At 44.2% G+C, this 23,868-nt stretch overlaps 1 protein-coding gene across 1 annotated transcript; it reads left to right on the top strand.

The window, feature by feature from the left end:
• The first annotated feature begins 569 nt into the window (after window positions 1-569).
• Window positions 570-22,302, top strand: yaf2 (YY1 associated factor 2). Its single transcript, XM_049566368.1, has 4 exons — window positions 570-739; window positions 1,153-1,278; window positions 17,653-17,808; window positions 18,172-22,302. Exons 1-4 carry the CDS (start codon window positions 714-716, stop codon window positions 18,422-18,424), a joined length of 561 nt encoding a protein of 186 aa, XP_049422325.1. The 5' UTR covers window positions 570-713; the 3' UTR covers window positions 18,425-22,302.
• The last annotated feature ends 1,566 nt before the right edge of the window (window positions 22,303-23,868 follow it).

The following is a 23,868-nucleotide window of genomic DNA, read 5'->3' as shown; positions in this document are numbered from 1 at the left end:
AAGCACATGCCAAGGAAACTACTGAGATTTTTTGAAGGTATGTTAACGGGATTAAATTTCGATTATATTTATTGAGGGCATGGAAGATATACACCTCTTCATGTACATCCTCTTTTCCAACTTATTCCCAGACATAAAGCACATTCTCTGCACTTGTGAAAAACCAAACCAAACAAACAATAAAAAAAACAACAAAAAGATAAACAAAAATCAAAACAGACAAAACAAAACAAAAAGAAAACAAATAGAAAATTCTCAGTTTCACAGTTCTCAGAAGAGCATATTGAGCATGTAAACCGACATGAAGATGTGTTTGAAGACCTCAGTTCATGCTAGTCCACTCAGTCCACCCCTAAGGGCCCGGGCCCCATCACGAACGGCTGGCCCCAAAAGTAGGGACAGTATCTGAAATCCACCGTGGAAGAAGAGCACTCCTCCTTGCACTGATAATGGCTATTCAACACCCAGAGTGCTCAGAAGTACGAGCTTCCAGCGGACACGTGAACGCGGCAGCGATTCATCAAGAGGAATGTCAGCCTGGGAAGTGAACCAGCCTGTGATTGGCCGAGGCGAGTCACGTGCCCAGCTCCCAAGCGGAGTTTCCACGACAGCTGGAAGCCGAGCGGCACGGGCGCATCGCTTCTTTGCTAAAATTACTGGAAATAACAAGACTCGTGCTCGTCTCAGCACCTCCACATAACCGCAGGTCTGGCATGGGCGACAAGAGGAGTCCCACAAGGTAACCGCCGAGTCCATGCGTCCTAGATATCGGAGCGGGGGAGAGAAGGGGAGCGGACATCGACAAGCGCACGGGAAGGAGAAAAAAAATGGGTTTTCTCCACGGTGTCTCTCTCTCTTCTCTCTCCCAGTGCGTGTGTGTGTGTGTGTGTGTGTGTGTGTGTGTGCGCGTGCGGCTGTGTGTGCGCGCGCGGGTGTTAAAACCTCATCGCCAATTACAGTGTCGGATCACAGCGCGCTTGCAGATGATTTCCCCCTAAATCCTATAGGCTCACCCAGATGTTTGCTATCGATAGCTGTGCTGGATGCAACTCACTCCTCCTGCCTCCCTTTCTTCTTCACCCCCATCATTTCTTGTCGTTTTTTAATGTCTTAATTTTCTTCTTTTTGTGTTGTACATTTATTGTTTTAAAGGCCGAAGCGTCAACCGAAGCCCTCCTCCGACGAGGGGTTTTGGGACTGCAGCGTGTGCACGTACAAGAACACGGCAGAGGCTTTTAAGTGCATGATGTGTGATGTCAGGAAGGGGACGTCAACAAGGTAAGGCGATGGATATACATTACCTTTGGTGTCTTTTTGCATTAGCGGTCCCAAAAGGGGGGGGGGGTCCTTGGGGACTCATGGGTGCCCCCCCCTCCACCTCCTGCAAAATGGGGAGCAGTTTATCTCATTGCCTGTGAGCAATTTGTGCATTTAAACCGTGAAACTATTGAGATAATTGTGTATTTTTCACATATTTAAACCCTCCCACTACTCCTATTCTGTACACAGCTCAGGGAGTAAACATAAACAAACATGGCGGGTTGTTTTCCCGTAGTTTCCTACTGTATGTTTTTGTGCAAAATGACATTTACTTGATTTGTTTTTGTCCTCAAACTCACCATTCCCAGTCTTCTTCATGCACTGACCTCCGTAAAATGAGCACATCCATCTTGTTGCCCCGGAGATATTTGTAATAGACGATTAAAAGGAGGTGTGTGTGTGTGTGTGTGTGTGTGTGTGGGGTGGGGTGGGGGGGCTATATGATTCCAATACAAACTCAGGTACTCAAGCGTACAAAAACACAGCATGCAGGCACACATGCCTTCCGAGCCGCGGCTGGTATTCGCCCTGACATCGGTGATTTGAGGCAGGAAATGACTGTTATTTCTGAACGGTGGTCATTATCAGGATGAAAACACAACAAAGGGGGCGAAGGAGAGGAAGTGTAGACGGAGTGTGTTGTTACATGATCTCCCTCTTTAATGTCTCCTCTCCTCTTCTCTCCTCTCCTCGCAACTTTCCCAATGATTCGACCACGGGCAGCGACACATCGATGCAGTTGTCACGTTTGGTTTGCTGCCTTTCCAGAGTGTGTCTTGTGTCGGTGTGTCTTGTGTGCCTCGCGTGTGCACTTGTGTGTGTGTGTGTGTGTGTGTGTGTGTGTGTGTGTGTGTGTGGGAGGGTTAGTTGTGAAAAGAGGTTGTCAGAGCAGCTGCCAGACAGACAGCCATAGCTCATTACTATGCAACAGCTTAATCAGCCCGCTGTCATCAGGGACACACATACACACACACACGTACAGATGCACTCAACATGCAAATTTTACACATGACTGCATGTGTATTCGTACACAAACATTCAGCCATAATCGCACACTCAAGTGCACAGTAGCTGTTCGTGCAAACAAAGCGATTGAGCGGCAGACATACTGTTGTCGTAGGGTTCAGCTTATTGCAGCTGAGCGTTGATTGTTGAGGACACTCCAGGGACTCTGTGTGTGTGCTTCCGTAAAAACAAGCGGCCCGCGGCTTTGCCAAGAATCTGTCTGGATCCTCGCGTCACCAAACGCTGTGACACCCTTTGTCCCCCCCCCCCCCCCCCCCAATCTGGGCATTTTTGGGGGGAAGTTGGCAAGGACACAAGGAGCCAGAATTCCTCGTTGCACCCTTCACAAACATCCATGAGAAGGTCTTATTTAATGCACTGTCCTCCTAACTGCAGAGCTGCAGAAATGTTATGTTTGTCATGGCCTTCTTTTATTTTTACTCCCAGAAGGCCGTACACAAACCGCCACACGCTGGCTAACACTGCAGCAAAATGGCCACACAGGTGGTCGCAGCTGTTAACGACCGAACACAACAGACAAGTGGATTTCTCAGCGAGCAAGCCAAAGGTGGTAAAGGGCATACGACATGCGGAATATAAATGTAGGACACGGCAAATTCCCTCGCTGGTTACTAAACAAGCATGACTGAGCTGTTACTGCGAAGGGATGAATTAATGCTCGTGTCCGGGGGTTAGAGGAAGTGTCCTGAAGGTCACAGGTTTGACGGGCAGCTTAAATCAACTACAGGCGTTACAGAAAACGCCCAGCTGCATGAAATGTCACTTTTCCTGACAGGATTTGTGTCCTTTTTTTGGCAAGTATTACAGGTGATGGATGCTTAAAAAAAAGAGAACATTTTAGGACACTGTAGAGACGTATTTAAGGGAGGAGAGTCTGCATGTGGATAGCCGTCAAGAGATAAGGATGAATGTTTTATGAAGGTGAGTTTAAGCAGATCTCGCCGCCGAGATCCCTGTGATGTGGCGAGATGATCTACTGCAGGGACCCGGAGCTGGCGGGCCCTGATTGAAAGCGCGTCGTCGAGGCCGCGAGTTTGACTGAAGACAGGGATACATCAGCAGGATTGGACTCGCTTATCGGAGGAGGGGAGACAGACTGACAGAAGAGGGGAGCCGGCTGACGTTCCGCTAATTCTGTCAGCGGCTCGGCAAACTTGTGCGGCGAGGGAGTGGAATCAGAAGAAAGACAAGTGGGACTTTAATTTGCACAGCCGAAACAGAAAGGAGTGTTTAAATATTCTGTCTGCACCTTTAGTTTTTTGGGGAAGTTGCACACCGGCTGCAAAGCTGATGCACTCGTTTGCAGACTACTATGGAAAAATATGTTGTTTCTCTACTTACAGTGTTGGAGTTATATCCTCCGACCTGCGACTCTCTGGGCTCAGTCCCAGCCTTTGAAAAGCAGCATGATGGATGAAAGTCACGCTACAGTGGTGCGGTGCTTAAAAAAGAGGCTGTTTGATAAGTGCAAGGTCACAGGTTTTGATTCAGCTGAAACACCCCAGGCAGCTCGTCCTTGAGCCAGACACCAAAGGCCTCCCAGTGCGCCCATTACGACTTGTCCGGGATTAGGGTGTCATCTTAATGTGAAAAAGATGCAAGACAAGGCGTGTTTGAGAGCTCATGCTCCCGTCTGGTGTTTGGACGAGCCTGAATGAGCCGAAAATGTCACATGAAGTGGTGCTGACAGACAGTAGTTCTTGGCCGAGGACCGTGTTTAGGTTTGGGTGTAACAGCTGAGTGTAACAGAGCAGTGTGTGTGACCTTCTCTTGTGTCGAACCTACACCACCTGCATCTGTTCGCCGAGCTGAGCTGTGACAAGTCAGGCCCCGCCAGGGAGACGCTCAGTGTGTGTGCATGCGCTGCGTTCAGGAGCTTGTTGAGCAGCATTCTGTTTCTACAGGTCAGGACAGTGAGTTGGATCGTGTTCTGATTAGTTCTCGTTCTCTCTCTGCCTTCGGCTCTCTCGATTACGTTCACTTTCTTCTCTGTCTTTATCTCTCCTGTTTATTCTCTTTCTGCCTCTTCCTTCTCTCCAGGAGTTGAACTTAACCTAGGGCGTCTCTCGCTGACAGATTGACTGATGTGCACGTTTTGTCAGCTCCACCTAAGTAAGCACAAGCCATTCTGGCTGGCTGGCATCCTGTCAGCAGCGGGCTGTTTAGGTGTTGTTTTATCATCCTCCGCACATGCTCGCCCTCACAGTTCATGTGCAGTGAACTAGTGTTGTCACGGTACCAAAATTGGGACCCACGGTACGATACCAGTGAAAGTGTCACGGTTCTGAGTAGTATCACGATACCACAGCGAAAATGAGGCAGATGTGCCTTTTGTCATTTATAAAAAGATAAATCACTTTTCTATAATACATCAATGATATTTCAATGGAATAAATTACTTATTGACTTATTCATACTTCAAAAACAGCATCAATGAGTGATTAACATAGGGGGGATCAAGTAACAAACAGTCCCTAAAGTGCGCTGAGGTTTGTGGGCCGTTACCTGCCACAAAGAGAAATGTGAACGGCTCGTTTCTCCTCTGACACATCACATACCTTTGTGCCGCCACGGCTCGGCTGTCCAGGTTCTACTGGGCAGTCATGACGCCAACGAAAGAAGAAATTATTGGACCTGGAGCCGGGCTTCTCCGTCACCAGTAAGCCGTTATCTTGCGCCACGGAGCACTATGGCCGCCGTATTTGGCAGGAATACGGTGGAGCCTCTGCCATATTCGCTGTTACAAACAAATCACTGTTACATATATAAAGAAATCTAGCCTACAAGTAAAAAGAAATAATAACTTTCACTGCTTAAGATACTCAATAGCTCAGCTAATACCTTAAATGTCACTGGAAAACAAACCACTGCAGCAGCATATTGAGTGCCAGGTGGCCAGCGCGCGCTGTTATTGGACGGCACATGGACACTCACCCTCTTGCAATCCGACTTTGAACTTATCCCACAGTAGTGACGCCGTGAGGTACCGCAGTACTACAGTACTCCAACATTATGGTATCATATGTACCGTGGCATTTAAGTATCTATCACGAACATCAAAGAGGAGCACAGCGAAGCAATGACTAAATTCTGATGCAGATATCAGTAATTAAATTGTCGCCATGTGGAAGCGTTTACATGAACTTTGCGAATGCATCCAGCGATTGGTGAGATACAGATCAGCCTGCTGGAGCCATCTGATTATGTGAAACAGAAGCTGTGAGATGCATAGACTAAGTTTATCTTCAAAGTGGATAGCGGATTCTAAATTTGGGATCAAAATACAATACAAGACTTGTATTGCAAAAAGGAAAGGATTAATTATCTCTCTTGCCTCTATCTGTTTATTCTCCCAGGGTAGCTGCATTGGTAAAAATGTGTGCAGCTGCCATGGAATACTAATACACAATATATACATACATTAAAATGCTGCCTGAAGGAAGAAATGCAGTGTAAAGTGTGAAATAGCTGAGCTTCCATATTGTTCCACTGCCTGTGTAGACATGTATACTTGAATTATTATTCAAGACTTAAACACTTGAAGAGTTTCCTTTTGGCAAGAACATCACTTACCCCTTCCTTACATCTCTATCAGGCTTATTATTATTAGCTCCCCTCCTCTACACCTTTTAAAGCCATTTACAGGATCAAGAATCAAAATGCTTTTATATCCGAAACTAATCTGCTTCTGTAGCTGGCAACACGTGTGGGAGAGATCTCATTTACCAGGCACAATCAGAATGTACCATCATTTGGCTGCTGTGTTAATGTCAGCGTTAATTCCTCCAATCTGATAGCAGAAAACGTGTAACCAGCAGAGAGCCACACATCTGATTCTCACCTTAGAGTCGTGTGTTTTCATTCACCTGAAGCGCTAATAGTCAGAGTGCAAGGTTTGTATTGTTGTGCAGCACTTTTGGTGCTTAATTTTGAGTCATGTATATCCCCAGAAAAGTAGAGGGATTACAGAAACACGTGCAGGTCTTTTCAGGCAGTCTTGGTTGTGTGAGTTCTTCAGTTTTGGAATCGGCACCAACAAGCCCTGTTTACACCAAACACTTTCGGTATGGTACCTTTGGAACCGAAAGTAACCCTTGAGACATGGTACATAGACCCTAGCGTTTCCACTGCAAACAGTACTCTTAAATGTGGGCAAAACCAGACACAACTCAGCCCTGAGCAGAGTGACCGTCCTCTATTGACCAATCAACAGACTGCAGTGTTCACAGCTCCACCTTTTAGTACCAGATCTGTGTGCTGGGTACCCCGACAGAGGGGGACCAAAAATGGGGACGGTACGGAATGGCTCCATTGGTACCATCCACAACTTTTCACAGTGGAGCCGGGAAAAAAGCGTACTGAGCTGAACTGTACTGAACCATACTGCTCGGTGGAAACAGGGCTAAGTAAAATGGTCGACTGTAAATCACCACTTAGTGTCTGATCATCCCATCTAAATCAGGGGTGTCAAACTCAGTTTGGTTCATGGGCCACATACAGCCCAATTTGACCTCAAGTGGGCCGAGCTAGTAAAACCATTGCATAATAACCTGTAAATAACAAAGCCTTCCCTCTCTTTTCGTTGAAAGAAGTAATGTTACAACTAGCGTACATTCTGAAAACGTTCACAATTACTGAACATTTACAAAAGATATGTTGAACGGCCTGAGATGAAGGCCAAAAGATAAAAGAAAAATCAGTGCAATTTCAACAGCATGTTTGTTTTTCAGCAAGCTCACCCTCAGCGTATGGCCTTGATGCTGATGCTGTTTTGTCAGCAGTAAGGGAGCTAGCTTTCACAGCTGCAACACAACCACAACTAAAACTAAAACTAGACTTTTGTTTCCTCACATCTACCAACAGTTGATATATCAGTTCTGTTCTTGTCCTTGCAAGTTGTGTTTTTTGGCATAATGCATTTGATTGTGGTGTTGAATGTAATAATCCATGAGCACTGAAAGGTGCTGTGAGCATATGGCTTCCCATTCACGTCTGTGAAGAAATAGGAACTGGTTCATTTGGACACACAGGAATAGTACTACATTTAATTCTAAAATTGGAATAAATGACTTCTCTGCAATTTGTACTCTTAGTAAAGTCATTGAATGGGCCAGATTGGACCCGTTGGTGGGCCATATGTTTGTTCTAAATGATCTCCAAGGCTGTAGCCATGGAGTCGACACTGGTGGGGACCAAATCTGATGGGGGGGCCCCTGCCCAAAAGGGTCGGGTTCCCAATTTACTGCTGAATTACATCGACACTACTGAGCACCAATTCACAATTCACCAATTAAATCAATCTGTGCCAAATTCCGAAGAGCATATCAGGATGAGAACACAGGGTTCAGGCAGGAGGTGGATGCACCCCGAGGGACCCCGAAGCCTGGACGCTGCCCACAGAACTCTGTGGCCGGCTTTAGTGTGCTTTGCCGTGTAGACAAGGGAGCTGCCGGGTTTAGAAAGGAGTAGGAAGCGCTGTGAAATGCCCTGAAGTTGGAAAGCTGGCCAAGAAGCTCCATCAGCTTTCCAGCGAGCTTAAACAATCACTGTAGTGATTGTAGTAGTGTAGTAGTAGTTGCCATCTTTGTGGTCTACGTTCTGTTTTTGATTTAGGAAAAGCCTATTATCACTGGTGTTTGTGGTTGTTTTTTTTAAATTCTGTACTTATTGCACATATTTGTCAGTTGTGTCTGAACAGAAAATGAGAGACGAGCAGACGCACACGTTCACACACAAGCAAGCAGACAGACTGACAAAGACATGGCTCTATGTGTGATTAGAAAAGAGCAGAGGAGCAGAATCGCTTGTTGACTGCAGCTTGTTCAAAAAGTTTGTGATAACTAGGGTTGCCCCTGACAGAATTTTCATAGTTGACCAATAGTTGTCATTTAGACCATTAGTCGACAAGTCGCCCGCATATTTAGTCGATGAATGACAGGCAAATGTTTCCCTGCAGAGTTTACATATCACCTTGGGTTCGTCCTTCACTTTCTCAAAATGATTCCACACTTTGGATTTCCTGTCCAACATATTATTAACTACCCTGTGGAATAAACGCAGGTACCAGCCCTGGAACTTAGGGGCCGTACACATGCCGCGTCTTAAACCGGAAAGCACAAGGTCGGTTTGTAACGTGACTCCTGTCTGACTGCTGAGTGTGGGTTTTGATTTATTTTGACAAGGTGCAGCTCCTAACAAAGTTTCACGTTTGTTTTTCCTGCAACTAAGCGACCAATGATATCTTGCCATCAAATGACCTTTCTGGTTGACCAACATTTAGTCGACTATTAGGGGGCAGCACTAGTTATAATAGAAACAACTAAGTACTAAAAAAAAAAAGGTACCGTTGGCTACAAACTTATGGTACTGCCATCGACATTGGCTCAAACTTGGACCGTACTCAACCTTAGCCATCATCCCCAACGTGAAAAAATAAAAATTTGAAAACTCATTTCCTATTATGCTATTTGTCATAAGCAAGTACATCTATACAGTATACTGTACAAGTATGCAATGATTGGAGCTACTGCTGCCTACACATGCAGGGCAACATAAACAGCTGACACTTTACTAAGACCTCATGTCCGCTAGCTGCCAAATATAATGTAATAAAGACATAATGTTCATTGTATATGCCCGTGAGCATCATTATTCAAGATTCAAGACTTTTATTTACCATTTGCTCAGGTGCAAGTGTACAAGGCCACTTTGAGCATACTTGAATTTTGAGGTAGATATGTCCCCCCATTATGTTTTAGAATCACTGCCTTGGATTACATCCTCTTGTAGGTCACATAGCCGGCTCAGTCGTGTGGGTTACTGGTTTTAGCGCTCACACAGAATATAAACACTGAGCGTACACCAGGGACAATGAAGCTGGCTGTTATCACGTCACCGTGGCTCAAGATTATGGCTACGTGATAAGCCTGTAATTACTGCAGTGACACTGATGCATGACATACTGCTCTATGTGTGCGAGAGTGTGGGTGCAGGCGGGCCTGTGCAAGAGAGGGGAATGTGGTATATAGTGTGGCTAGCGGGCTGTAGAAGGTGTCATAAACCACAGGACATGGAGAGCCATCTGTCTCTCTCTCGTCCACACTCACACACACATACACACACGCGTGGTGGTAGCATGTACAGGCAGGGAGAGACATTAATCATCGGGTTGGAGGAGCTCCCAGGAGCGGCCCACAACCTGCTGATAGAAAACCTGACACACACCTACACCGAGATCGAGAGTGTTCAACAGGGCATAAAATAAGCTATTTCACAATGATCTTACAATCATCACAGAACAGTGAGACGAGATTTGTTTGTAGCAGCACGCTCCAGTGCTTATTTGCAGTCCATCAGCTGTCCTGCGGGCTGTTTGCTCATCACACAGTGTACTCGACAAATGTTAGCAAGCAGTCCAAACATCTGCAGAATTCTGCACTGCTGTCTTTTGGATGGCACAGTTCAACATTTGAAAGTGTAAATGGCTGGAGTAACAGCCAGAGGTGCTGTGCCAGGCAACATTTTCAAGCTTATAATAGATTTGGTCCAAAACTATGGAGGACTGTTCTGATTGTCAGAGCAAGACACTTGATTTTTAGGTAAATACTGAACCTACGTCAGTGCATCTCCTCTGCACGGACCTTTCTGTCCTTGCACAAACACTTTACTTCCTGTGGTGAGATTTTGAATTTGTTACAACAGCAGTTTCATTGGAATCTGTCTACCCAGGGTCTGTTCAGCCAAAAAGACTGAAGTGATTTGACAATTGTTGTGTGTACTGTGGGAGAAAGCAGTTCTCAATGACTGTCTGCACAAAATATTCTGTTTTTTGCCCTGATTGTAAAGCTGGAATAATAGTGGAATATTAGTGAGTAACCTTGTTGGTATATTTGGATAAAGATGATGCAGTCTAGATTTTTAAATGGAATTTTTTAGCTTTGAAAGGCCACAAAAGCAATGGTCGCTATCTAGCGAAAACCAGTGTCTCTCCAAATTAGGTGATTTTTTTAACAGATAAAATGAAGACATATACTCACCGGCCACATTATTAGATACACCTTGCTAGTACCTGGTTGGACTCCTTTTGCCTTCAGAACTGCCTTAATTCTTGGTGGCATAGATACAACAAGGTGTTGGAAACATTCCTCAGAGATTTCAAGAAACCAGTTTGAGATGATTTGAGCTTTGTGACATGGTGCGTTATCCTGCTGGAAGTAGCCATCAGAAGATGGGTACACTGTGGTCATAAAGGGATGGACACGGTCAGCAACAATACTCAGGTAGGCTGTGGTGTTTAAACCATGCTCAGTTGGTACTAAGGGGCCCAAAGTGTGCCAAGAAAATCTCCCCCACACCATTACACCACCAGCAGCCTGAACCGTTGATACAAGGCAGGATGGATCCATGCTTTCATGTTGTTTACACCAAATTCTGACCCTACCATCTGAATGTCGCAGCAGAAATCCAGACTCATCAGACCAGGCAACATTTTTCCTGTTACAGAGGATTGTACCATCCTCTGTAAACCCTAGAGATGGTTGTGTGTGAAAATCCCAGTAGATCAGCAGTTTCTGGCACCAACAACCTTGCCACGTTCAAAGTCACTTAAATCACCTTTCTTCCCCATTCTGATGCTCAGTTTGAACTTCAACAGGACGTCTTGACCATGTCTACATGCCTAAATGCATTGAGTTGCTGCCATGTGATAGGCTCATTAGCTATTTGTATTAACAAGCAGTTGAAAAGATGTAAGTGGCTGGTAAGTGTAGATTTTGCTTTATTTCTCAGTCGTCTTTTCACAAAGGTTATGATGACTGGTCTATAAAGAGATCCTGGCACACACACACCACCACACCATCTGTGTTAACTGCTGAGTCTCTGCGAGCTGTGGCGTTGATGACCTGTTTGTCCGCTGTGGCAGGAACTTGACGGTCAAACCATCCTGAGTCATAAGTCGACCACCTAGTGAATTTGTTACGTGACCATATCAGGAGCAGAGGTGATAGTTTTCTTTCTTTTTTTTTTTTTTTGGCAGTGTTGGTTCTCAAACTGTTGTGTTGGTGGCGGAGTGTGAGGTCAGTGGGTGCATCAGAAGGAGGGGGAGAGATAGCAATAGACTGTGTGTGTGTGTGTGTGTGTGTGTGTGTGTGTGTGTGTGTGTGTGTGTTCATGACATATTTGCAAAGGGGTCAGCCAGAGTTTCCCTGTCAGTGAAATGTGTGCGAGATCAGTGGCAGCATTTGTACTTTCCAGCTCACAGGACAAGTTTGTCTTTCGCTTGTGATAAAAAGTAAGATTTGAACAGCACTGTTTTGTACGTAACTATTTTCAAACCAAACTACACCCGCCAACGGTATCACCATGCAGAGGGAAGTGTGCATTGACTGCTAGCTGACGTAGCACCACTGAGCTTGATAACGTTACAACTCAGCTGAGGAGGATGCTTCTGATGTTTACATCTTGCACTGTAAGAGCATGAGTGTCTTGTCCATGAGTAGGTCTGTCAAAATAAAAACTGCTTTTTATTCACCGAAGTTGTACAGAGACCACCCTGCCTCTTCATAGCATATTCCACATCCATGACAGTCACAATCTTCCTCATAGCGTGCTTGGTATAGTTAGGTGGTGGCATCACAATCTCCAGAAAGACTTCCAGCACACCACGGGTCTTCTGGAATAGATACTCTTTACTCCACCAGACTTAGCCAGACAATGGATAGTGGGCTCAGTGGTTCACCAAGCTGGTCCCGAGCACAGGGGTCAGCTTGCCCCAGCCTCGGCTTTGCAGCTGGCCATTTGATCTACAAGCGAATCTGTCAGGAAAACACACTGATTATCTGATATGATATAAATGATCTAATTATGATAAAGGGTAGAATGTGCACCCCATGCTTCCACATATGTCTGTTGCATCTAAACAGAGGCCCCGTCTATACGACAACGATTTCAACTGAAAACGTTAAACTTTAGTTGCGTTTTGGCCGATCGTTTACACGACAGCAGCGTTTTGGGTGCCTGAAAACGCAACGTTTTGAAGACGGGTTCCAGAGTGCAATTTTTTGGAATTCCGTTGTCATGTAAGCTTGTAATATGCAGTTCCTCTGAAAACGGAGACTTTTCACACATGCGCATTACGGTTGCAGTCACTAGGCATGCACGAGAAAGTCAACGGTCAAAACAACAATGCCGAGCTCTGCTTGCGCTACTCACCCTGTTGATTTGAAGTGAAGTGTAGATCTGTTACTGTAGCAACTCCACCTCGTCGTCCATCCAGACAAAGTTATCTGTGCATGCTTTCGCCATTGTGTCTTCTTTGTTTTGGTTTGTAATCACCACATTGTAGAGGAAGGCGCTTCAGCGCAGGCGCATGGCATCATGCCGTGGTGTTGCTTTGGGCCAGAGAGTGAGGTGAGTGGACATACATAAAGACACGCTGAGCAGCGCAAAGAAATGTGCGTCTGGTGTGAATGGCAAGGTGACTGTTGACAGGTGGCTGTGCGGCAATTGATAGTCCTCTTCCTCCTTTGCCTCTGCCACTAAACCTGTTCATTAGACCACATCTTAATCTAGCTCACTTTCAAGTTATTTGATTTGAAGTGTTTCATTGCCGTTAAAATGTAGATTATTATATGTCTATTTAAAATAAATGTCCAGCAGTTGCTCTATATATCCGGAATTCTGGAATATTAACAGCCATATTGACCGCCAAAAAAAGTGTAGTGTAATGCTTGGTTGGTACATGGTAGGTTCAAAATAAGGTAACAGCATCGCTACTAGCATGGCTAAAAACCAGCTAATAAAATCACATAGTAAAGAGTGTCCTGCAGCGTCTTCCATGCTTTCATAAGCATGTGTGAAGGGATAGTTCATCCCCAAATAAAAAATTACATGCCACCCAGAAGGAAGTGTGCATCTACTCATGGACGAGAGGCTGGTGCTCATGGCAGCTCAAGATTGAAACATTAATGGGGTCCTCTTTGGCTGAGCTGTAACGTTAGCTAGCTCAGTGGTGCAAGGTGAGTAAGCAGTAGATGCACTCTTCCTTCTGAGCGGTGGTACAGTTGGTGGGTGTAGCTCGGTAGAAAGAAAATAGTTCCTACATGAAATTGCTCACAACAAGGTCTGTGGATTGTCCTGAGTAATTGGATCATGATTTCTGTAAAGAGACATTGCTGTTGAGTTTCTCAAGTGTATTTTTTGGCACTTTGAGCACCACAAGTAGAGTGCCATCTAGTTCCATTATATTTTAGAGAAGGCAGACATCTCTACGGCCGATATCTCCAGCGGTCAGCAACTCACATCTAAACAATCTTGACTGATAAATTGCTCTAGGGGTAAGGAGGAAAAATGATTTTTTACCGAACTTCCCCTTTAAGCCATCCTAATTTCCCAGTGTGGGACTCCATTAGCTGCTGTGCAATAGATGGCTTGAGTGGAGCAACTATTGATTGGAACAACAGTTCCAACACGCAGTATTAATGTTAGAAAGAATAGGCCGTTACATTAGGCACAGAAATTCCTGTTGGAATCAATAGACACACAAACACACACTCAGCTGCTTCCAGATGGAGGCCAGCAGTGAAGGCCTAAGTGCTAAGATAATAAGCATTTGATTGGGTTAACAGAGGCAGCTCTGTTTAGGCCTGCTGCTTTGCCTCGCTGTAATATTATGTTGTCTCCCCTTTCATCTCGAGGTTATTGAGCTGCCTCTATTAGTGAAAATCTACCTCATTGTTATACATGAAGAAGATAGGATGTACAAAATATGTTTACAGTCAGCCTCAGTCGCTCTCGGGCACAGCCGGTCTTTTTGCTTTAAATAGACAAGAGCGTAATTAGCCTCAGGTGACTTTTTTTTTTCTTGATGGCACATCAAGCAAAACATACAGTGCTCATTGGCTGCATTAATGAGACAGTAGTAATTCACCTGATCATTACATACAGTGAATCACAGAAGCACAGAACGACATCCAGAACAGAATCAATCCAAGGAGGTTATGAATGAGCCAGCAGGTCGTCTTGTTTTTATTTTTGGAAGCTTGGAACATTCAGCCTGAGGGCAGGACGGTCCATTCTGTTGTGAAAGTGGCCGTTTTGTGTGCGAGCTTCAGTAAATTCAGTAAAAACCAGACATTTTCTCTTCATTGTATTGCTTTAAAGGATGTCAAGGAGAGCCCACAGATTACTTGAGCCGGGAACAGGGGACTTTGAGAGGCCTCTGCTTTTACTTAAAAAGGTGTCAGCAGTTCTGTAGCGCCGTGCTGACAAGACAGACATATTAGAGGATCTCGACATCTCCTCCCTATCAGACAGTTATGTAGGCCAAGAGACCCATTTGCATTTCGCTCTAGCCTCGCTAGCATCGCTGCATGTTCTGTGAAGGCAATGATAACTCAGAAGAAAAAAAAAACTGACTCTGGGAGAGACTCTTTGAAGCTGGGCCCCAATTTAGGTCATCCCAGAACTGTTAAACAACAGCTTTGCCCTTAGAAAAAGACAGCAGGCCAGCAGCCCCGGCTCTTAGAAAATGAGCTAGAAGCCTCTAAATTAAGCTAAATAGGCCACCGAGGCTCTTTTTGGCAAAAATATGGCGCATTGCACAGCAACTTGGCCAGGTGCTCAAACTAATTTTGCGGATGAATTTTGTCAAGTCTGGTTCATTTGTACACTCTGCACTTGTGTTTCATCCTTATAATTACATTAGGCAAGTGCAAAAGCACATTTTTCATGAAGCACCTAGAGGCCAGTGTTTTGTAATTGCGATACTTTCCAAAGGGTTCACACACAGGTTAGTGTACGTGAGTGAAGCTGTTGCAGAGCTGCAGTCTCAGAGCATCCATACAATGCTTAGCTTTCATTTGAAGATGAATATTTTATATTTTATGAGCAGCAGTTTGAGCTTTCACACAAACAGGCTGATGAATTATGAAATTTGTTTTCAGTTGTTAATTTTTAGCTCGAATTACAAATACATCTGCTCGACGGGGCTCGAAAAACACACTGTGCTCTTCTGCCGTCTCATCATGCCGTCATGCTTCATCTGCTCACTGCCATGTGTGTTTGCATGCATGCACGCGTGCAGTCACATGCCTCAATGCGGGCGTCTGTGTCTGTTCACTGCGTTTATAAAGCATGCATACGTTTTTGTGTGCACCCATTTTCGATTTGTATGCACCGCTTTGGCTCCTGGGTGCGTTATGTGCATGCTGCGATGCGCATGGGTGCATTCATACATTCAGCTGTTTCGATGTGTGAATGCGTTTGTGTGTGCGCGTGCAAAATCAGGCACTAGATGTGTAGGCTCTCTCAACAGATGGCCTTTTCAACACACTCGCCTCTCGGCTAGGGCTCTTGCCAGCCCCAAAACACACAAACACAACACACACACACACTCCTGCACAGAAATACGATCACAGCCTTCATGCATGCAAACTGTTGCCAGACCAATTGCATAATGTATCATTTTTGAGACAGCAGGCACTCTTGGAGGATGGAAATGTGACTGCGAGGAGGAACATTTAGTTAACAGTGTTCCACTGATATTTATTTTGATATTGGATTTGCCTTGTAGCATTCTGTGGAGCCTGTGTACGAAGGTGCATCATCCACGCTTATCAGTCAACGCTGTTTCTCTGTCAAGAATAACAAACAGGGGACCATGACTTTTAATGCAAAGGCAGCACAAACATTAGTGTTTTGTACATGACATAATCAAAATCTCAAAATCCATCAGAAAAAATATATATACACTCTGACAGAAGCCGCTAACACAACTGACAGCAATCACTGTCCGCCAGTGAGGGATCATGCCCCTGATGCTGCACTAGCAAAGGTTTAGATTTCAGGGGAGCACGGGGGACGGGTCTGCCCTCCCAATAAAAACACAAAAGTAGCAGACAGTATTTATTGACACAAACTTGAAGATATCTACACCATGAATTGATACGGAAAAGGCACAAATTGGTGCATAAACTTTACCAGAATGCAGGAAATTCACAGTAATTAGCATCTAGTTCCTGTTGAGGCAGAGGGTACCTGCTGTAGCTCTGGTTTAGGGTGAGAGGCTGTCAGTAAATAGTTTGTTGGCCACAGGGAAACAGATCTGTGTGCGTACATGAGACAGTAAAAACAGAGGGGAGCACCACCAGTTGGTCCAGGAGCTTCCCCACGCTTATGGCCATTTCCAGGCATATTTTAGGATGACCCGGGGGCAGTTTGACAACCTGCTGTCTATCGTCAGGCCGTATAACTCTGGGTATCCAGCAACAGCTACCACCAGTTTTTCCTCCATTGTTTACCAACTGTAAACATGTTGTCATGACCAACACAGAAGGCCCGCCTCTCGAATTATCCGATTGGACAATGGAAAAAACATGACGTGGGATGTTTATCCACTCTGAGTTGAAGTTTTTTCAGCTCAGAGTGCTCCGGTGAAAATGCCAAGCACCCAGAGCACAGACACATGAGAAACACTTGATGCTCATTAGAAACAATTACAAGAAAACGCCTCCAGCTGCGAAACACTTCCTGTGTGATCAGGGCCTAATTGTAATTTCCTCAGAATTTTCTGGCAGAGGACCCCTAAACCCTGCGTCTTATGTGTCCCTCCAAACGTTGAAACAAAACATCCATAGGTCTTTGTGCAGTCATGACTACTGGTTGTAAAAAGAAGAGGCAAGCGCCTCGCTGTGTGACTGTTTTCACCCTCGCCTGGCTTTAAAAGAGACAAAGACTGCAGTGCAGAAGAATTGGACATTTGGGAAGAATGGGGTGAAAAACTTGGGTGTGACCTTTAATAAAAATGTGACATACTGCAGTTGAGGTCAGAGCTGATCTCACTTCTCGCCTTTACAAACAGCATCACTCCACTCCGAGTTTATGTAAGCTAATAGAAGACGTTCATACATGCATACCTGTTATGCATTCTGAGTTCAGTGTATTTTTCACACTTGCAATTCCCGTCACATCTTTGTGCTCACCAAAAACAGATCTCAGCTTGTCAATGTTTATCCCTCTGAGCACTACAACAAGCCTGTGCAGGTACGTATCTCACAGATGGCTGAATCCTGGGTTTTTTTATTCCAAAGGCGCTCAGTGTGCGGTGCCACTCGCTGCCAGCGTTAAGAATACTTCAGCAGCGCCATCCTAACCAGCATTGGCAGTGATTATTGGCTCTTGATTACGGTGGTGCGCCACCATGAAGCCATGTGCTCACTGTGATTTTCCCTCTCATTAATCTGCCACACTCCCCCTCTCCCTCTTTATGCCCCCTCCCCTTCCTCTTCCTCCTCCTCTCCCCCGGATCAGGAAGCCTCGTCCCGTCTCCCAGCTCGTCTCGCAGCAGCAGGTAACACAGCAGTTTGTGTTGCCCTCGCAGCCCAAAAAGGAAAAGAAGGAGCGTGTAGAGAGGGAGAAGAGCGACAGAGAGCCGGCACTCAAGAAGAACAGTCACAAGAAGATGAGGTAAACAAGCTGACACGGGGTTGTGGGGGGGGGATCAAGAGGAATCAGATATTACAGGGATGCATGAATAAACACTAGAAACTGTAGATGGTGTTTTTGTTGCCACCTGAAGTGAGGATGATGTGTTGTCATATTTCATAAAGTACTTCAAAAGATTGATGTGAGGAGGGTGGGAAACACCAGAAATACATTTCAAAGCAGCGTCAGGAAGATGCTTTTTGGAGTTCTCGGCGACATTGTAGCAAAAAGATCAAGGTGCTTTTCAGTCTTGGGTAAAATTAATTGAAGATTTGCAATGGCTGGTTGATACAAAAGCTTTTTTTTTCTTCCTCTCACCCTCCCCATTTATTTCTCACTCATCAGGCCCAGGTTAAAAAACATCGACCGGAGCAGCGCCCAGCACCTGGAGGTGACGGTTGGGGACCTGACAGTCATCATAACAGACTTTAAGGAGAAGGCCAAGCCCTCGTCCACCTCGGCTACGTCATCCAGCACCGCGTCCACGGCCGACCACCACAGCCAGAACGGCTCCAGCTCAGAGAACACAGAGAAGGGGCTTTCCCGCTCCTCCTCACCCCGGGGAGAGGGGAGTTCGGTCAACGGAGAATCTCACTGAGTCACCCCTTCCCTCGGAAACAACCCCCCCCCCACCCGCACCCCCACCCACCCACCCAGCCTCCACCCACATCTCATCTGCAAATCCACAGGTCACTGGTGGGGCATCCTGCCTCTCCTTTACAGCTGCACATTACTGACTAATACAGTTTTGCTTGCTTTCTTTTGGATATTACAATTTCAGTAGGAACTGTGATCATCAGATTTGCTGAGTTTAATTAGTTTAAAGATTCTCCGCGGCACTGGAATTCTAGAAAAGCAATATGAAATACCTTTTGCTCCACCTTCGAGGTTGATCTACGTCTTGGACATTTGGTGCAATTGAAAGGATCCCACACCCAGTCCAAACTTCACTATGAGAAAATTTACCAAGACAGTTTTATTCTGACGAAGAACTTCCTCAGAACTCACCTGAGATATGTCTGAATAAATGTTTGGACAAGCTTTACGGTCCTGTGCGGTTTCCTTCAGATGCACCGGCCTGTCAACATTATCCTCTCTTTTTCCTTTTTCTTTTTTTAAGATATTTTTGTTAAATAATGTGCAGCCCCACCCTTGACATCACCTTCAGTGGCCGGCAGAGTGACCTATTGTGGAATCTTCAGCCTCTGTCTGAAATCTTTACCCAGCCGTTACAAACCTGAACCCTCTACGACGCACTCCCAGTGTCCCCTACACTGAACCTTCAACCTCACAGCGAACCTTTCCTCCTGCTCTTGATTACTCCAGGCTTTTACTTGTGGACTGCCTCTGCTGTGGAGTGACTTTTTTGACACAGCATTAGTGGCTGTACTCCCGCTGGCAACATTTGGTGTTTTTGGGTAATGTTTGGAGCAGGTTGTTAGTTCAGGTAATGCTTGTTTTGTTTGTATAGGGCATCAGGCAGGTTTTGATAAAAGCCCTTTTAAAAAATGATGTGAGAAGGTACAGTGAATGATTTTAAAGGATAATACTGGTGTTTTTTTGTTGTTGTAAGTTAATGCCACAGTCAGCCGCAATGGGGACACAATCAGGGTTTTGTTCATTTGTCCTTACAGCCATTTATTTTGAACAGTATACAGACAACAACCACACACCTGCATTAAGTGATATTTTTGATACAAACATAACATCATGTTAATATCAGCAGTCAGAAGCTTAACTCGCAGAGAATTAGCTACTCTCCAGCAATATACAGCTCTGAGCTCATTGTTTCGGTGTTCTGATTCCTACAGAGCTTATCCAATCATTAGAAACAAAGCCTAATTACATTACTGATTACTTGCACCAAAATGTAATGCATTTCTGTTATCAGTAACTTTTAGTTCCATTTTAAATGTCTATTTGGATTGCTGCCATTGGTAATCAGCCTATAGCTTTCATTTCAGTACTGTTGTTGCTAACCAGCTGTCTAAAAACTGCAGGTGACTCTACAGCGTACTGCACTGTTAGTTCGTTACGTTGTCCCTTGGAAAAAATTTAAGTCCAACCTCAGTTGCTTCATCATGTATATCCAAACATATCCATGCATTAACTAGTAGTATAGCCAAATTAGATGGACAGTTTTCCATCCAATGACAACGTAAAACTCATCCTTTGTAGTGTGTTACTTTGTTGCACATTATATTGCAGCATGCTACTTTGCAACATGCTACTTTGCAACGCATTACTTCTTTGCAGTGCATTACTTTGCAGCTAGCTACTTTGTAGTGTGTTACTTTGCAGCGCATTACTTTGCAGTGTGCTACTTTGTTGCACATTACATAGTAGCATCCTATTTTGCAGCTAGCTACTTGGCAGTGTATTACTTTGTTGCACGTTACATCACAGCAGGCTACTTTACAATGTGTTACTTTGCAGCTTGCTACTTTGTTGCATTTTACGTCGCAACATGCTACTTTGCAGCGTGTTACTTTGCAGTTAGCTACTTTGTTGCACGTTACATAGTAGCATCCTACTTTGCAGCTAGCTACTTGGCAGTGTACTACTTCATTGTACGTTACATCACAGCATGCTACTTTACAATGCGTTACTTTGCAGCATGCTACATTGTTGGACATTACATCACAGCATGCTACTTTGCAGTGCATTACTTTCTTGTGCATTAGTCACTAGCTATCATGCTAATATTGGTCAGAAGACCAGAAAGTCTAATCCAAGAGATGTTTATGTTGGCATGTGTCTGTTAGATATGCAGTCAGGCAATACATCAGTGAATCAGTTTATTTGTCACATGAAATCATAAAAAGGTACAACTCCAGTGAAATGCAGTCCCGTCAGCTCCTTCAACTTGTGCATTGTCATTTTTGCCACGTTTGATATTGTAGAAAGCTGCTTCATAATTGGTCTGATATTCTTACACTAACCCCAACCAACCTTACTCCTCTTGCCTAAACCTAACCAACCCAACCAACGAAGCCCACAAGTACTAGCCAATCAGAGGGAGAGTAGTGTAGGTCATGTCTTTGCCTTCCTTGAACACGCTCCAGACTGTTATTTGCCAGAATGTCTAATAACCCTCAGGGTTTTGTTTCTTTGAGTTGATTTTACAGTCTTGCTATCAAAAAACTCACTTAATGCAGCTTTAAGGATCATCCAGGCTTTGTTATTAATTACAGCCAACTTGAAACATTTTGATCACACTATCGGTCACCTTTCAAGTACATGATGTAGACAAAGTGCGTCACCAATCACCATGGTTACTGTCAATCACACAACTCCCACAGAACAGTTCCTTATACATCATCATGTTTCCGCTTTTATTTTTTTATACTTATGTTCTCAAACAAGAGCTAATTTCAAGCCAGGTTTATCACAAGTTGGTCTCAGAGATGAAAAAAGATGGAGACTAAATGTAGACTGTACTTCAGGGACTGTGACTGTAAAAAGGACACTGGTATTCTCCTTTGAATCTGTGCTGCACCTGCTCAGCATCACAGCAGAAAACCAGAGGGTGCTCATGCTGTTCTGCCTCCACTGTGGACCCAGTCTGGATACAGCGCGGTGCTTCTACAGCGGGAAAAGGAGCTTTGACTTCTGGACATGCACAGTTATCAGCTGCATGAGGTGATGGGCCTGCGGTGCGATGGACTTGAGAGACTGTTTGAATTCCTCCATTTTGACGTAGCAAAGTGGGGGAGCTTTAGAATATACTAAACCCCCGACAGAACTATAGATCAACCTAACTACACAATAACTTATGAAACCTGTAGAATACTACACAGATAAAAATGGATATTTCTAAAATATTGTACTACAATGTTTTGATGTGGTTGTATTATCCATCATAGCAGTGTTATTGTCCAGATTTTTACTTTTAACATTTTTAGCACAGATCCTGAGAACTGTCACGGCATGATAATATTATGGTCTCGGTATATTGTGGGACAGGCTACGTCTCTTAGTTCGTTAGCATCGTTTAATGTGTCAAGAGATCTCATAGGTTCACCGCACTAGCTGGGACTAGCTGTGTGGACTCGTGAGAACTGTTCGGACAGACGTTTGTTATTTGGTTGTGGCAAAAAAAGAAAAAAAAAAAAAAGGAAAGACACTTAAAAAATATGTTGGTTGTCACTTCTTGTTGATATTTTTTTGTTTTTGCTTTGCCATGCTCAGTTGTTTTACAATGTGTGAACTTGTTTATTACATGTCTGAATAAGAAAATAACAAAATTCAAACAAAAGAAATCACTTTACCTTTTGTCTTTTCTCACTTCTGTTGTTCCTGATTTGCCTTTTGAGGCAGGGGAGTGCTTTTTTTGTTGTGTTTTCAGCTCCATCTGGTGAATGGACTTAATAACTGCTACTTCTCTTCAACATAGCACATGCAGGTTCAGATTTGACGGATCAGGCCCATAATGCAACTTAAAACACATTTAAAAATGGTCCTTCTCCATATCCTCCTGAGACCCAAGCTTTTGTTCGATATGCATTTTTTATTTATCTTAGCTAAATGGGATCATTAGGACCCCATAAGTATAAAAAACTAAACATTGTCAAGGATAATAAAGTCTCAATGTCTTCAAACAGGTACTTCCTGATCAACAGCGTCTTAGTTTGTGACTGTTGCTAAAATTGGCCACATTTAATCATGTTTCAACCATAAGATGCCATCAGGTTTTGGGCCTTGTCCTCTTTTGTGTCAAGATCGGCTGCAGACTGACTTGGCAGAGATGGCTGCCATCTTGTTTTTACATGGATAAGTGTCGGTGAAGATTCTCAGTCATCCAGGTCATGGTAATCATAAGGGCTAATATCGCAGGCAACTGGACTTGCTTGCATTTCTTGATGACGTTTCGCCTCTCATCCAAGAAGCTTGGATGAGAGGCGAAACGTCGTCAAGAAACGCAAGCAAGTCCAGTTGCCAACAATAGTAGCACTTACGATTACATGGCTAAGTGCATTGTGCAAATTATCCTTCTGCATGTTCACTGATGGAAACCTTGTTATGACTTTTACTTTATCTAGAAAGTCAAGTTTGATCGTCTTCTCGGCACTCCGCAAAGGCCACTAGATGGGACAAAAAAGTGTCCAGTGTCCAAGTTAAACAGAATGAAGTGTAAGGTCAAGTAAACCCAAAATGTGATGTCCATATGAGGACGCAGGGTCTCAGGAGGATATACTAGTTTAGTCAAAAATAAATAAGGTTCCTTACATAGGCTTGAGCTTAAGGTATGGTTTACATTAATCAACCACTGCATCAGTCAATAATCTCATTTTCCCACACTAAATGAACATGCAGTTGACACTCAAGTCTGTTGTTCTACACATCAATAAAGAGGAGCAGTCACTAAAAGCTGTGAATAGGTCTTTTCAGAGGTGAAATCAATAGAAAGTTGCTGCAGATGCAGCCTGAGGGGGGGTAGGGAGTGCGAGGAATCAGCTTTACTTATCGCTCCCACCCTTCCCCCATTTAGGGTCCCGACCTCCTGCTTCTGTTGCATGAAGTGAGTGCATCAAGTGGAACTGGCAGAATAGGGAAACCTGGAAGTTGTTTTGGGGCCTTCAAAATAAAAGCCTAACGTGTACTCCTAAAAATGGTGATCAATGACTGGCTGTACACAGGTTCAGAACCTTCAAAAGTAATTAAAGGAATACTTCATCCCTGAAAGGACCATTCATATACCAAGTATATGTCATGTTATGTTCGTCATGTTATGTTGAATTTGTGAAGAACACATTAATACACAGGTATTTCTGAGATGGTGGTAGCCAGATTGAACTACTGCTTTACATGTTTGTCCAAATTGAGGGTTTGATCAAAAATGACACCAAGGTTTCTGCAATGACAAATTATTGAATGGGAAAGAGAACCAAGACTGTGATTTTTAAATGTTTGCACTGTCTTGTCCTATGATCAATGTCCTTCAAGAAACCTTTCATGGGGACTGATGAAACATGTAATGTAATGATAGCATTTAATTTGTGTCACATAACCATCCCAATCTGTCTGTCTAGATAGATAGAT

Source organism: Epinephelus fuscoguttatus, linkage group LG22 (assembly GCF_011397635.1).
Source record: "Epinephelus fuscoguttatus linkage group LG22, E.fuscoguttatus.final_Chr_v1".
Lineage (NCBI taxonomy): Eukaryota > Metazoa > Chordata > Actinopteri > Perciformes > Serranidae > Epinephelus > Epinephelus fuscoguttatus.
This window is presented reverse-complemented; position numbering and strand designations above follow the sequence as displayed.